The 13121-nt window shown below is 44.2% G+C and overlaps 1 protein-coding gene across 5 annotated transcripts in view; it reads left to right on the forward strand.

Annotated features, from left to right (window-relative positions):
- NUP210L (nucleoporin 210 like) overlaps positions 1–13121 on the forward strand; it is an 86067-nt gene that overhangs the window by 60652 nt on the left and 12294 nt on the right. For 4 of the 5 annotated variants that reach the window (XM_042925404.1, XM_042925406.1, XM_042925405.1 and 1 more), the window contains 9 exons: positions 339–518; positions 1134–1214; positions 1309–1440; positions 3820–3978; positions 5296–5387; positions 7738–7912; positions 9060–9235; positions 10054–10271; positions 12066–12202. In XM_042925404.1, the coding sequence (XP_042781338.1) occupies positions 339–518; positions 1134–1214; positions 1309–1440; positions 3820–3978; positions 5296–5387; positions 7738–7912; positions 9060–9235; positions 10054–10271; positions 12066–12202 (1350 nt within the window). The remainder of the gene's footprint in view (positions 1–338; positions 519–1133; positions 1215–1308; positions 1441–3819; positions 3979–5295; positions 5388–7737; positions 7913–9059; positions 9236–10053; positions 10272–12065; positions 12203–13121) is intronic. The other variant, XM_042925408.1, reaches the window with a different exon arrangement.

Consider the following 13121-nt stretch of genomic DNA (forward strand, 5'->3'; position numbering starts at 1 on the left):
CACCCTTTCTTCTCACCCCACTCTGCCTCACTCCAACACAAAACACACCCTTCCTCCTATTGGCCTGCTCTTGTCTACTCCCAGCCAAGTACAGCAGGATCTGATAAAGAACAAAATTAGTTCTTTCCTGTCCCCTAAAGAACAGGGTGTAACCTACCTCTTGGAACCCCATAGATGTTGTGTGGCACTTGGATTTCTTCTGCATTTGAGTTGATGTGGGATATGTCTCTTGGGAAGTGGGGGAAGATAAGAGGTCAAGTTGCTTGGACAAAACATTGGGAAAAGAGATATGATTTCTCCCCATGTTCCAGGCATTCACTGGCATGTTTAAATTCCAGGTAATGTCTGAAGGTGGCCCCCAGCCCCAGTCTATCATTCACTTCTCCATCAGCAACCAGACTGTGGCTGTTGTGAATAGGAGGGGGCAGGTTACGGGGAAGGTAGTTGGCACAGCTGTGGTCCATGGCACCATCCAGACAGTAAATGAAGATACTGGCAAAGTCATTGTGTTTTCCCAGGTATTTGTTCTTTGTTCTGCTCTGCTTCTACTTTTCCAGCTGAGAACCATATTGGGGGATGTGGGGTGGTGATGAGGAGGGTGTCAGCAACCCAGGAAAACCCTTTGAGTCCTTTACCTGACATCCTCTGAACCAAGCGTAGGAAATATGTAATCTTTAGTATAAAACACACACACACACACACACACAAAAACACAGAGTATTTGGCATTGTTATAAGACATAGTCCCTATCCTTAAGAAATTGTTTAGGGGGGCGCCTGGGTGGCTCAGTCGGTTGAGCGTCCGACTTCGGCTCAGGTCATGATCTCGCGGTCCATGAGTTCGAGCCCCACGTCGGACTCTGTGCTGACAGCTCAGAGCCTGGAGCCTGCTTCTGATTCTGTGCTCCCCCTCTCTCTCCGCCCCATCCCTGCTGTACTCTGTCTCTCTCTGTCTTTCAAAAATGAATAAACATTAAAAAAAAAAAGAAATTGTTTAGGGAACAAAAACAATCTATAGCATATTTTGTTGTTGTTGTTGAATGCCCCAAGTAAGCACAGAGTAGTTATCATAAGCATCTCTGCCTACTGCACAGACAGCCCCTTGTAATCCAAGCTTGCTTCCCTGTTGAACAGGATGAAGTACACATTGAGGTGGTTCAGCTACGGGCTGTTAGGATCCTTGCACCTGCCACTCGACTCATCACAGCGACTGAGGTCAGTCAGGTGGCTCCATTCTCAGTGCCTTCTGGAATGCAGTGCCAGCTGGGCAGGGCTTACAGCAGTACAGCACAGCCCCACTTCTTTTCAGATGCCAGTTTATGTTCTGGGAGTGACCAGTACCCAGACTCCTTTCTCCTTCAGCAATGCCAACCCCGGACTCACATTCCATTGGTCCATGAGCAAAAGAGATGTATTGGATCTGGTACCCAGGCATTCGGAGGTATGAATTTTTTAATAAAGTATTTTAATTAAGATATATATATTGTTTTAGACATAATGCTATTTATTGCACACCTAATAGACTATAGTATAGTGCAAACATAATTTTTATGTGCACTGGAAAACCAGAAAATTCATTTTCTTAATTTATTGCAATATTTACTTTATTGTGGTGGTCTGGGACTGAACCTGCAGTGTGTCTGAGGTGAGCCTCTACTTGGTGATAAATAGCTTTGATGGGGCGCCCAGGTGGCTCAGTCAGTGATGTGTCCAACTCTTGATTTCAGCTCAGGTCATGATCTCACGGCTTGTGGGTTCGAGCCCCACATCAGGCTCTGTGCTGAGCATGAAGGCTGCTTGGGATTCTCTCTCTCTCCCTCCCCCTCCCCCCCCCTCTCTGTGTGTGTCTCAAAATAAATAAACTTAAAAAAAGAAAATACGTTTGATGTGTTAATGCACATAGCATTAAGCCTTAATCAGAAACCTGAGAAAGAAAAAAAAGAAAAAGGTGGATGCTACTTTACCCACTGTCACCTGAGCATCAGTTCGAGAGAGCTTGCCCAAGGTGGTCTGGGCACAGAAGCAGCCACCCAGGTCCTTGGAAGGAAGAGCCTGTGGCCAGGTTACCCAGTAGGTCCTGACTCAGTACCCACAAGAATGAAGAATCAGAGGTGGACTTGGGAGAGAACAGAGGGGTTACAGGAGCTATGATTAATAAGGTATTTCTGGAGCCAGCTAAAAAGAAAAGAGAAGTCTAAAAAACAGCTACAAAATCTATTTGCAGCTCTTCTGAAAATATTCCTAGATCTGTAGTCTAGGGAAACTCCTGTCTGTCATGGAGTCCCCTGAGCCTAGTTATACTTGGAATGAGGAGAGAGGAAACTGTATGCAGTTGGGCAGAGTCCTGAACAGGGATTCGACTCTTCTTCTTGACTAGCAAATAGGGGTTGTGTGAGAACAGGGTGGCCTGGGCCTCTGCATCTGTCCTACCTCTCCCTTTCTCCAACTTTATCTAGAGGACCATTCAGGGACGCCTGGTGGCTCAGTCGGTTAAGTGTCTGACTTGACCTCAGCTCATGTCATGATCTCACGGTTCATGGGTTCGAGCCCCGCATTGGGCTCTTTACTGATGGCATAGAGCCTGCTTGGGAGTCTCTCTCCCTCTCCACCCCTCCCCAGCTCTCTCTCCCTCAAAATAAATAAATAAAAACTTTAAAAAGAAATTTTAAAAAATTTTTTAAAAAAATGAAGCACCACTCTCCTCCAAGAGAAGAAATGATTGAGAGCCGCACAGTCTCCCCTCCTTCCTTAGACCCTGCACAGGCGAACCAAGGGGTGAAATGGGAAGAGAAAGGTCTCCAGCGCCCCTCATGTGGGAGGCGGCCTGCACTGTGGTGTCACCATGTAGATCAAACAATTATAAACCGCTTTGCTTTAGCATAAGACTTCCTTCCAGACAACTGATTGAGATCTGCATATAAGAAAAGGGAATTTTTATATAGGGGAGGAGGGAAAGGTGATTTTGGAACTTGGGACTCTGTGTGAGTAAGGAGAGCTAGAAGAAAGGTCTTGAGGGCTCTGGACAACAAAAAGGCAGGAGAGAGAGGATTGGAAGCAAGTGCCCGAAAGGTAGGCAGGTGTCCACTTCAACACCTGCCTTAGTGTCGGCCCTGCCTTCCCGACGGCCTTGTCCAGTCTGGGCCAGAATGGTGAGTGAAGCCGTGGGAGACAGTCAGCTAGTGTGAGCACTGCCCTAAAGCCCGAACTTTCCTTCTCATCCTCTTGCTTCCTTGCCACCACTCTGAGCTCCGGAGGGTATATTGCCTCATTTCTCCCAATTCAGGCCCTACTGTCTGAACCTATTTAGGAACTCTTCCTTCATTCCATTCTTCTGTCCATGGATGAACTTCAAGATAACATGAGATTCTCACAGAGGCTTGCCAGAATTAGGTGAGTGCTATACACAGAGTTCACTTTAGGAGTTCCTGTGTTGTTGGGAATTTGAAAAGAAACAACACTGAGAATAATCGTTGGTACCCTAGTTCTTTTCTATAGACGTATCTAGCATCTATTTTCCTTATTGTTACAACACAGAGGGAAGTGTGCAGTGATAATTAATGAATTTCTTTTCTTTTTAATTTTTAAATATTTATATTAGAGAGACAGACAGAACACACAAGCGGAGGAGGGGCAGAGAGAGAGGGAGACACAGAATCCAAAGCAGGCTCCAGACTCTGAGCTGTCGGCACAGGCCCTGATGCAGCGCCGGAACCCACGAACCAGCGAGATCATGACCTGAGCTGAACTCAGATGCTTAACCAACTGAACCACCCAGGTGCCCTAATTAATGACTATTTCTTAATCCATCTCTGTTTTCTAGGTTTTCCTACAGCTCCCAGTAGAGAATAACTTTGCAATGGTTGTCCACACAAAAGCAGCTGGTCGGACCAGTATCAAAGTCACTGTCCGCTGTATGAACAGTTCCTCTGGGCAGCTTGAGGGGGATTTGTTGGAACTGTCTGATGAAGTTCAGATACTGGTAAGCTCCCAAACCTAAATCTTATTTTTACATGTCAAGGAGAAGAAGGTTCTACTCTCTTATCATCCATGAGGAGCTTGGTCTGGATAGAGGTAGAGAAATTGCTAGAGGGAGCCCTAGAACAGGCTTATAGTTTCTAGATCTCTGTCATTCTTGCTAATTGTGTCTATATAAGTATTGCTATTAGAAAGTGTAGAACATTCAGGGAGGGGGACAATACATAAGAGACTCTTAAATACAGAGAACAAACTGAGGGTTGCTGGAGGAGCTGTGGGGTGGGGGGAGAATGGGCTAAATGGCTAAAGGGCATTAAGGAAGACACTTGTTGGGATGAGCACTGAGTGTTAAACATAGGGGATGAATCCTTCCTCTCTGCCCCCATTTCTCTCTCTCTCCCTCTCTCTCTCAAAAATAAATAATAGGACATTTAAAAAATTAAAAAAAAAAAACCCATAGGGGATGAATCACTGGAATCTACTCCTGAAATCATTATTGCACTTTATGCTAACTAACTTGGATGTAAATTAAAAATAAATAAAGAAATAGAAAGTGTAGAACATGCACTCTCCTCAACTCCCCACACAATGAACATAGGATATGAAACCATAATAACTAAAGAGGGATTCATTTCTGAACTGCTCTGCCTAACACGGATATTATGATACCATCCACTTAGCTATATTCACAGATTTAGAAGGAGATTTAAGCCTAACTTCCGGGAAGGTGTGGAAACACAGACAGTTGGTTTCTACAGGTGTTCTCAGGCTGAAAGCTAACTGGCCTGGTTGTTGTTAGAGTTCAAAAGAAAAATTGTCATTTATGGAGGGCGAATAAGTTTGTTTACCTCTCAATTTGGGCCTGATTTTTTTTTTTTTTTCCTTTTTCTATTTTTTTCCTTTATTTTGGCTTTGTTTCTCTGGTTCGGTGAGGGGCAGAGGAAAGAGCACTTTGCTAGGAGGTAGAAAACCTGAATAGTGTCCTTTGCTAATTTGTTATTATAGGTTTTATGTTCTCAAATCTGTATTCGGGTTACCAGAGCTAAAATTAGAAAATTCAGAATTATTTTATACTTAATATCTAAGTGATACAGGGAATGTGGTCCATGTGAATATTGTCGGAAGCAGGACTAATACTAGATTTGTGCTGTAGAATACCGAGGTATATTTGAAGTGTGGCTCATTTGGAAAGGAGCGTCGTGGATGGACCCTTAGACTGTGCTGAAGTGAGGTGGATGTGGGTTTGTAGTTGTCAGTTTGTGAGCAGAGGTCACCATTTGTCTTCTCCCGAAATGAGGAAGAACTCATTTTCTCATTATAGGTGTTTGAAAAACTCCAACTGTTCTTTCCAGAGTGCCAGCCTGAGCGAATTCTGATGCCCATGAATTCCCAGTTCAGACTGCACACCAACAGGTGAGGAGAATGGAGAAGGGCAGGCCAGGTTGTTAACCTTACCCTCGGGAAAACATTGAACATGGAAAGAACTGTTGCCTTCTAGGTGATTTTTCTAACACAAATAATAATTTTTTTTTAGTTGAAGGGAAATTCATGTAACATCAAATTAACCATTTTAGAGTGGACAGTTTGGTGGCATTTAGTGTATCACAGTATTGTGTAACCGACACCTCTCTCTAGTTCCAAAATATTTTCATCATCACCACAGGATCACCCATCAGCAGTCACTCCCTGTCTTCCCCCACCCTCTCAGCTTCTGGAAACCACTGTATGAATGTGGATTTCACTTACGTGGAATCATGCAGCATGTGTGTGACCTTTTGCATTGGCTTCTTTCAGTTAGCATGTTTTCGAGGCTCATTTCCATTATAGTATGTATCAGTATTTCATTCTTTTTTATGACTAAGTAATACTCCATGGTATGGATATAACATCTTTAGTTTATCCTTTAATCTGTTGTCAAACATTTGGGTTGTTTTCACCTTTTGGCTGTTGCAAATAGTGCTGTTATGAGCATTCACATACAACTATTTGTTTGAATACCCGTTTTCAGTCCTTTTAGCTGAATAATTTTTTAATGATAAATATGTGATGAGATTTGATTTTTATTTTTTATTTATTTATTTTTTTTAAAAGTTCTAACTTTATTATTTTTTTTAACGTTTATTTATTTTTGAGACAGAGAGAGACAGAGCAAGAACGGGGGAGGGTCAGAGAGAGGGAGACACAGAATCCGAAACAGGCTCCAGGCTCTGAGCTGTCAGCACAGAGCCCGACGCGGGACTCGAACCCACGGACTGCGAGATCATGACCTGAGCTGAAGTCGGCCGCTCAACCGACTGAGCCACCCAGGCACCCCGGGATTTGATTTTTAAAGACATGGGCAGACCTAAAGTGTAAGACAGGAAGCCATCAAAATTCTAGAGGAGAAAGCAGGCAAAAACCTCTTTGACCTCAGCTGCAGCAGCTTCTTACTCAACACGTCTCTAGAGGCAAGGGAAACAAAAGCAAAAAGTGAACTGTTGGGACCTCATCAAAATAAAAAGCTTCTGCACGGCGAAGGAAATAGTCAGCAAAACTAAAAGGCAACTGACGGAATGGGAGAAGATACTTGCAAATGACATATCAGATAAAGGGTTAGTATCCAAAATCTATAAAGAACTTACCAAACTCAACACCCAAAAAACAAATAATCCAGTGAAGAAATGGGCAAAAGACATGAATGGACACTTTTCCAAAGAAGACATCCAGATGACTAACAGAAACATGAAAAAATGCTCAACATCACTCATCATCAAATACAAATCAAAACCACAATGAGATACCACCTCACACCTGTCAGAATGGCTAACATTAACAACTCAGGCAACAACAGATGTTGGCGAGGATGGGGAGAAAGAGGATCGCTTTTGCACTGTTAATGGGTATGCAAACTGGTACAGCCACTCTAGAAGACAGTATGGAGGTTCCTCAAAAAATTAAAAATAGAATTACCTTACGACCCAGCAATTGCACTACTAGGAATTTATCCAAGGGATATAGTATACTCTTTCAAAGGGGCACATGCACCCCAATGTTTATGGCATCACTATTGACAATAGCCAAAGTATGGAAAGAGCCAAAATGTCCATCGACAGATGAATGGATAAAGAAGATGTGGTACATATATACAATGGAGTAATACTTGGCAGTCAAAAAGAATGAAATCTTGCCATTTGCAACAACATGGATAGAACTAGATTGTATAATGCTAAGCAAAGTTAGAGAAAGACTTCACTTATACGTGGAATTTAAGATACAAAACAGATGAACATAAGGGAAGGGAAGCAAAAATAATATAAAAATAGGGAGGGGGCAAAATATAAGAGACTCTTAAATACAGAGAACAGAGGGTTGATGGGGGGGGGGGGGTCTGGGTGGGGGCATGGGCTAAATGAGTGATGGGCATTAAGGAGAGCACTCGTTGGGATGAGCATTGGGTGTTGTATGTGGGGGATAAATCACTGGATTCTACTCCTGAAATCATTATTGTACTATATGCTAACTAACTTGGATGTAAATTAAAATAAAAATTTTTTTATAAATAATAAAACCTAAAAATAATAAAAAAATAAAATTAAAATAAAATAAAAGACACAGGCATAATCCAAAGGCAGACTTTTGCTTAAGGAACAAATAAGCACATAACATGGAGAATGGCAGGCATTTTCTTCAGAGTACAGCCTCTAACGGGGATCCTGGCAATCCCTACTCCTTTCTTTCTGGTCAGAGCCCCCAAGAGATGCTACTTGTTCCATTTGTTCCCTAGAGAAGGGGCCGCCTTTGTGAGTTCCCGTGTTCTCAGGTGCTTCCCTAATTCATCTGTCATCGAGGAGGATGGTGAAGGGCTTCTGAAAGCCGGTTCCATTGCAGGCACTGCCGTGTTGGAAGTCACTTCTGTAGAACCTTTTGGAGTCAACCAAACAACCATAACTGGAGTTCAGGTGAGTTCAAGGACTTACTCACAAAAATAAAGTAATACCATGGCCTGAGAGGCAGATTTCCCGGTTTGAGAACTAGAAACTTCTCTGGAAGTCAGAACAAACTGGAAGATAAGACACTGTTGATGTGGGTACAAGCCATCAAATTAAAGTGGTCTTTAGAGGCCTTGCCACAAAAGGGATTAGCCTCAAACTGGCACACTTCTGAGCAGCTTTGGCAAAAGGATGTGGGAGAAGGGTAGAGCTATTGCTATCAAAATTAGGCTTTGATGTTAGAATTTAAAATTTTAGTCTAGGAGAGTGTGATGCTAAGTGAAATAAGCCATACAGAGAAAGACAGATACCATGTTTTCACTCTTATGTGGATCCTGAGAAACTTAAAAGAAACCCATGGAGGAGGGGAAGGAAAAAAAAAAAAAAGAGGTTAGAGTGGGAGAGAGCCAAAGCATAAGAGATTCTTAAAACTGAGAACAAACTGAGGGTTGATGAGGGGTGGGAGGGAGGGGAGGGTGGGTGATGGGTATTGAGGAGGGCACCTTTTGGGATGAGCACTGGGTGTTGTATGGAAACCAATTTGACAATAAATTTCATATATTGAAAAAAAATTTAGTCTAACACACAAAAAAGTATTTTGTAAGCATCAAATACCTCCCGTATTCCAGCCACTGTGTTCTCTCGTGTGTTAATCTCTTCTGACTAGCACAGAAACCCTGTGAGATCAGCATCACTATCTGCACTGAGCTGATAGTAAATCTGAGACCTAGCACGGTTAAATGAGGCTCTGAAGGGTGGGGCGAGGGGGTGCAAAGCTGGGCTTCTTCGCTGCTTCACACCTTATCTCGCACAGTGTGAAAACCCAAGCTACAGTATTCTTGATAAATGATCAGTTCTGTAGCAATCAGTATGGAGGAGCCCTCTGCACAAAACAGGTGAAGTGTCTGCAGTCTTTTCCTCAGGAAGCTCCAGCTTCTCTCCACACTCCTGCAGCTTTGATAACTAAGGAACCGTTTCCCGTACTGTCCCATTTCTTACTACTCTGATTTAAGTCCTCTCACATCAGGAGCTGCTTCCCGTGAAAGCAGCACACCGTTTATTGCGGACTGTTAACTTCATCCGTCACTGCTCCTCTCCAATGGTCCTTCCCCCGCAGGTGGCACCAGTGACATACCTTCGGATGAGCAGCCGACCTGTGCTGTACACAGCCCGCGGGAGGACTCTGGCAGCCTTTCCTGTGGGTGTGTCGCTCGCCTTCACTGTCCAGTTTTATAACAGCATCGGAGAGAAATTCCACACACACAACACCCAGCTTCATCTGGCTCTGAACAGGTGTGGGGCCAAAGGAGTGGTGTGCATGCTGTGGTAGAAGTTGTGCGGATGGGCTAGGGTTATACAGTGTAACTCCAGTAAATTCCTCTCGTGCTCTCTACTCAGAATCTGATCTTTATTTTTTTTCATTAGAATGGAAAACACCAGAATGGTGTTGGCTGGTTAATGAAGAATTTCAGGGTGTCTTGAATCTGTCAAGCCCTAATTCACACAAAGCTCCCATAGGGAGCTGGTTGGAGTATTATTACCAAAAGCTGTACTGGAGGGGCGCCTGGGTGACTCATTCAGTTGGGCGTCTGACTCTTGATTTTGGCTCAGGTCATGATCTCACCATTTGGGGGATTGCGCCCCACGTCAGTCTCTGTGCTAAGGAGCCTGCTTGGGATCCTCTCTCCTCCCTCCTTAACCCCTCCCCCACTTGCATGCACTCTCTTTCAAAATAAATAAGTAAACTTAAAAAAGGAAAAAAGCTGTACTGGAAAACAAATTCTTAATTTAAAAAAAGGGGCTTACTGGCTACTCTGTGTATGAAGGTAATAGACCTGACCCCTGGCCACCCCTTGCTTGCCCTCCACCATAGAACTCTTTCTCAGGATCCCTGCCTGGCTCAGTAAAGCACGTGACTCTTGATCTTAGGGTTGTGAGTTCGAGCCCCATGTGGGGTGTAGAGGTCACTTAGATAAATAAAAAACTTAAAAAAGAATTCCTTCTGAACCTTTGAGCTGTTGAACAGAAAATGCTGTGAGCAGAGCTCTGCCACCAGAACTGTGTCCTAACTGTGATTTTCAGAGACGTCTGCCTTTCTCGTTTCCTTTCAGAGATGATCTGCTCCTGATTGGGCCAGGGAGTGGGAACTACACTTACATGGCTCAGGCCGTGAACACGGGGGTGACGCTTTTGGGAATCTGGGACCGGAGGCACCCAGGTGTGGCAGATTATGTCCCTGTTGCTGTGGAGCACGCCATCGAACCAGACACCCAGCACACCTTGGTTGGAGACGTCATCTGCTTCAGGACTCACCTCCTCAACCATGACGGTCCGGACACCTTCCCTCTCTTAACTGTACAGTCGACAGGATGAGAAAGCACTCATTCCTTAGACAAACTTTTCAAAATGATTTAAAATTTTTTCTTAACGTTTACTTATTTTTGAGACAGAGAGAGAGAGCATGAACGGGGGAGGGTCAGAGAGAGAGGGAGATGCAGAATCTGAAACAAGCTCCAGGCTCTGAGCTGTCAGCACAGAGCCCGACGCAGGGCTCGAACTCACGGACCGCGAGATCATGACCTGAGCCAAGGTCGGATGCTTAACCGACTAAGCCACCCAGGCACCCCTCAAAATGATTTTAAATCTGAGGACCTAAGGGCGCCTGGCTGGCTCAGTTGGTAGAGCATGTAGCTCTTGACCTTGGGGTTATAAACTCGAGCCCCACGTTGGGTGTAGAGATTACTTAAAAAAATAAAATCTTTAAAAATCTGAGGGCCTCTCTGAGAAATAAGAAATTGTGTACATGTTAACTGATCTGTTTACTGCCCATTTCTCAGAGGCCAGCCAATTAGAAATCAGCCAGGAATATTGATCATGCACCTCCTGAACACATAACTTGCTATATTACCATGTAGACGTTACAATTACCTTGCCTTCTCCCCCATTCCCAGCTTCTGAAGGAGGATAATTGATAAATTGAAGAGCAGTAAAGGATGAAATAAAAGGAAGGAAAGGGCAATAAGGCTTTAGTTCCAAGAACTGACTGAGCACACAGCTTTGTGAGGGACATTTGAAGGCCTAACTCTTAAATATATCATCACTCTAGTAAGGTTTGGCCTTGTACTGGGCTGAACTATACTGGTCATCAGCAAAGCGTTTCTGTCCTCAGAAGTACTATTGAGTTCAGGAAGATCAGTCTTTGGTTAGGAAGTGAGTATTGATTCTCTGGGTTTACAGAAAGCACACTGCAAAGTGGTGGACCCTGCCTGTGTACATTGAAATCATCCACCCGAGTTGGACCGGCAGGGATGGTATGGGTTTGGCTTTGTAAACTCTTCCGGGAACTGTGGATACATGTGTTTGAGTACTGTGATGTGATGTGGGGCCAGACTCTGTATATTTAGGGCTTGATGCAGGGGGCGGCCATTCAGCCCAGGTCAGGCCCCCCAGTCCCATGATGACTGATTTGCAAGGAATCACTACTAACACCTAATCCAGGGCCAGTGAGCTAACCCTGCTTTAGGATTGAAAGAGTTACAAATCATCAAGAGATGATTGTTCGTCTCTTGTCAGTGAAACACTTTCACTTTACCCCTTTGCTGGGTTTTGTCAGGATTGTCCCTCTGTCTTCCATTCTGGAATTATTTGGGCATCCTGAATCTATACTGCCTATGGATGACCAAATGCCAGGATCTGTGATCTAACACAAACTCAAGGTTGTGTTCCTCTGCCACCTTGAGACTTAAGCCAAAGCAACAAAACTTCTCTCCTGCAGTCTTGCGGTCTTCTGCTGGTGTCTGTCCGTCAGTAACTGAAAGAGAATTACCCCTGTGTGTATAAAGAGTTTTCTTTTTCCTAAGGAGAACAGTTAAGGTCTCCAACTAAGTAGCTCCTTCTATGATTCTGAAGGTCAGTAGTTCTTGTTTTATTTTGTGGGTTTGATGGTACATGAAGGGGAGCTGACATTCAGAAAATAAAGTTCTCTTCAAAGCTGGATGTTCCTCCTAGGAAGAGATATCTGTGTGCTTGAATGGTCTACTGACTGGGAATCTGAATACTCTTAGAGTGACCACCAAGTTACATCTGAGTTTGCGGCCATGTGCTTTCTCTTGTTTTTTCCTAGGTGAACCTGGGATATGGATGATTTCTGCTGACAACATTCTGCAGACAGACACCGGCACTGGAGTGGGAGTGGCCAGGAGGCCAGGAGTAGCAACAGTCTTTCATGACATCCCAGGAGTGGTGAAAACATATCGCGAGGTAACCCTAACAAGGCCAGGATGACTATTTCCATATTTAGGGATATGCATATAGAAAACACATCTAGTGGTGGGGGGATGCGTGGCAGGCTCAGTCAATAGAGCATGTGATTCTTGATCTTGAGGTTGTGAGTTTGAGCCCCATGTTGGGTGTAGAGATTACTTAAAAAAATAAAATAAGGGGCGCCTGGATGGCTCAGTCGGTTGAACGTCCGGCTTCGGCTCAGGTCATGATCTCACAGCTTGTGAATTCAAGCCCTGCATCGGGCTCTGTGCTGACAGTTCAGAGCATGGAGCCTGCTTCGGATTCTGTGTCTCCCTCTCTCTCTGCCCCTAACCCACTCACATTCTGTCTCTGTCTCTCTCAAAAATAAATAAACCCTCTGTTCTCCATATTTAAGAGTCTCTTATGTTTTGTCCCCCCTCCCTGTTTTTATATTTTTTTTGTTTCCCTTCCCTTATGTTCATCTGTTTTGTCTCTTAAAGTCCTCATATGAGTGAAGTCATATGATATTTGTCTTTCTCTGACTAATTTCACTTAGCATAATACCCTCCAGTTCCATCAACGTAGGTGCAAATGGCAAGATTTCATTCTTTTTGGAATGTTTGTTTATTTTTGAGAGAGACGGACACTGCACAAGCATAGGAGGGGCAGAGAGAGAGGGAGACACAGAATCCAAAGCAGGTTCCAGGCTCTGAGCTGTCAGCACAGAGCCCGAGTTCCAACTCGCGGACCACGAGATCATGACCTGAGCCAAAGTCCCATGCTTAGCCAGCTGAGCCGCCCAGACGCCCCTCTCTTAGGCTTTCCTGATTGCTTAGCACACATCTTGGTGACGGATGCACAAAACACATTGAGATAAAGCAGAGACGCTCAGTTCAAAGCTACAGAGCTGAATGCTGAGCTGCTAAGTGTGGCT

This window comes from Panthera leo, chromosome F3 (assembly GCF_018350215.1).
Source record: "Panthera leo isolate Ple1 chromosome F3, P.leo_Ple1_pat1.1, whole genome shotgun sequence".
Taxonomy (NCBI): domain Eukaryota; kingdom Metazoa; phylum Chordata; class Mammalia; order Carnivora; family Felidae; genus Panthera; species Panthera leo.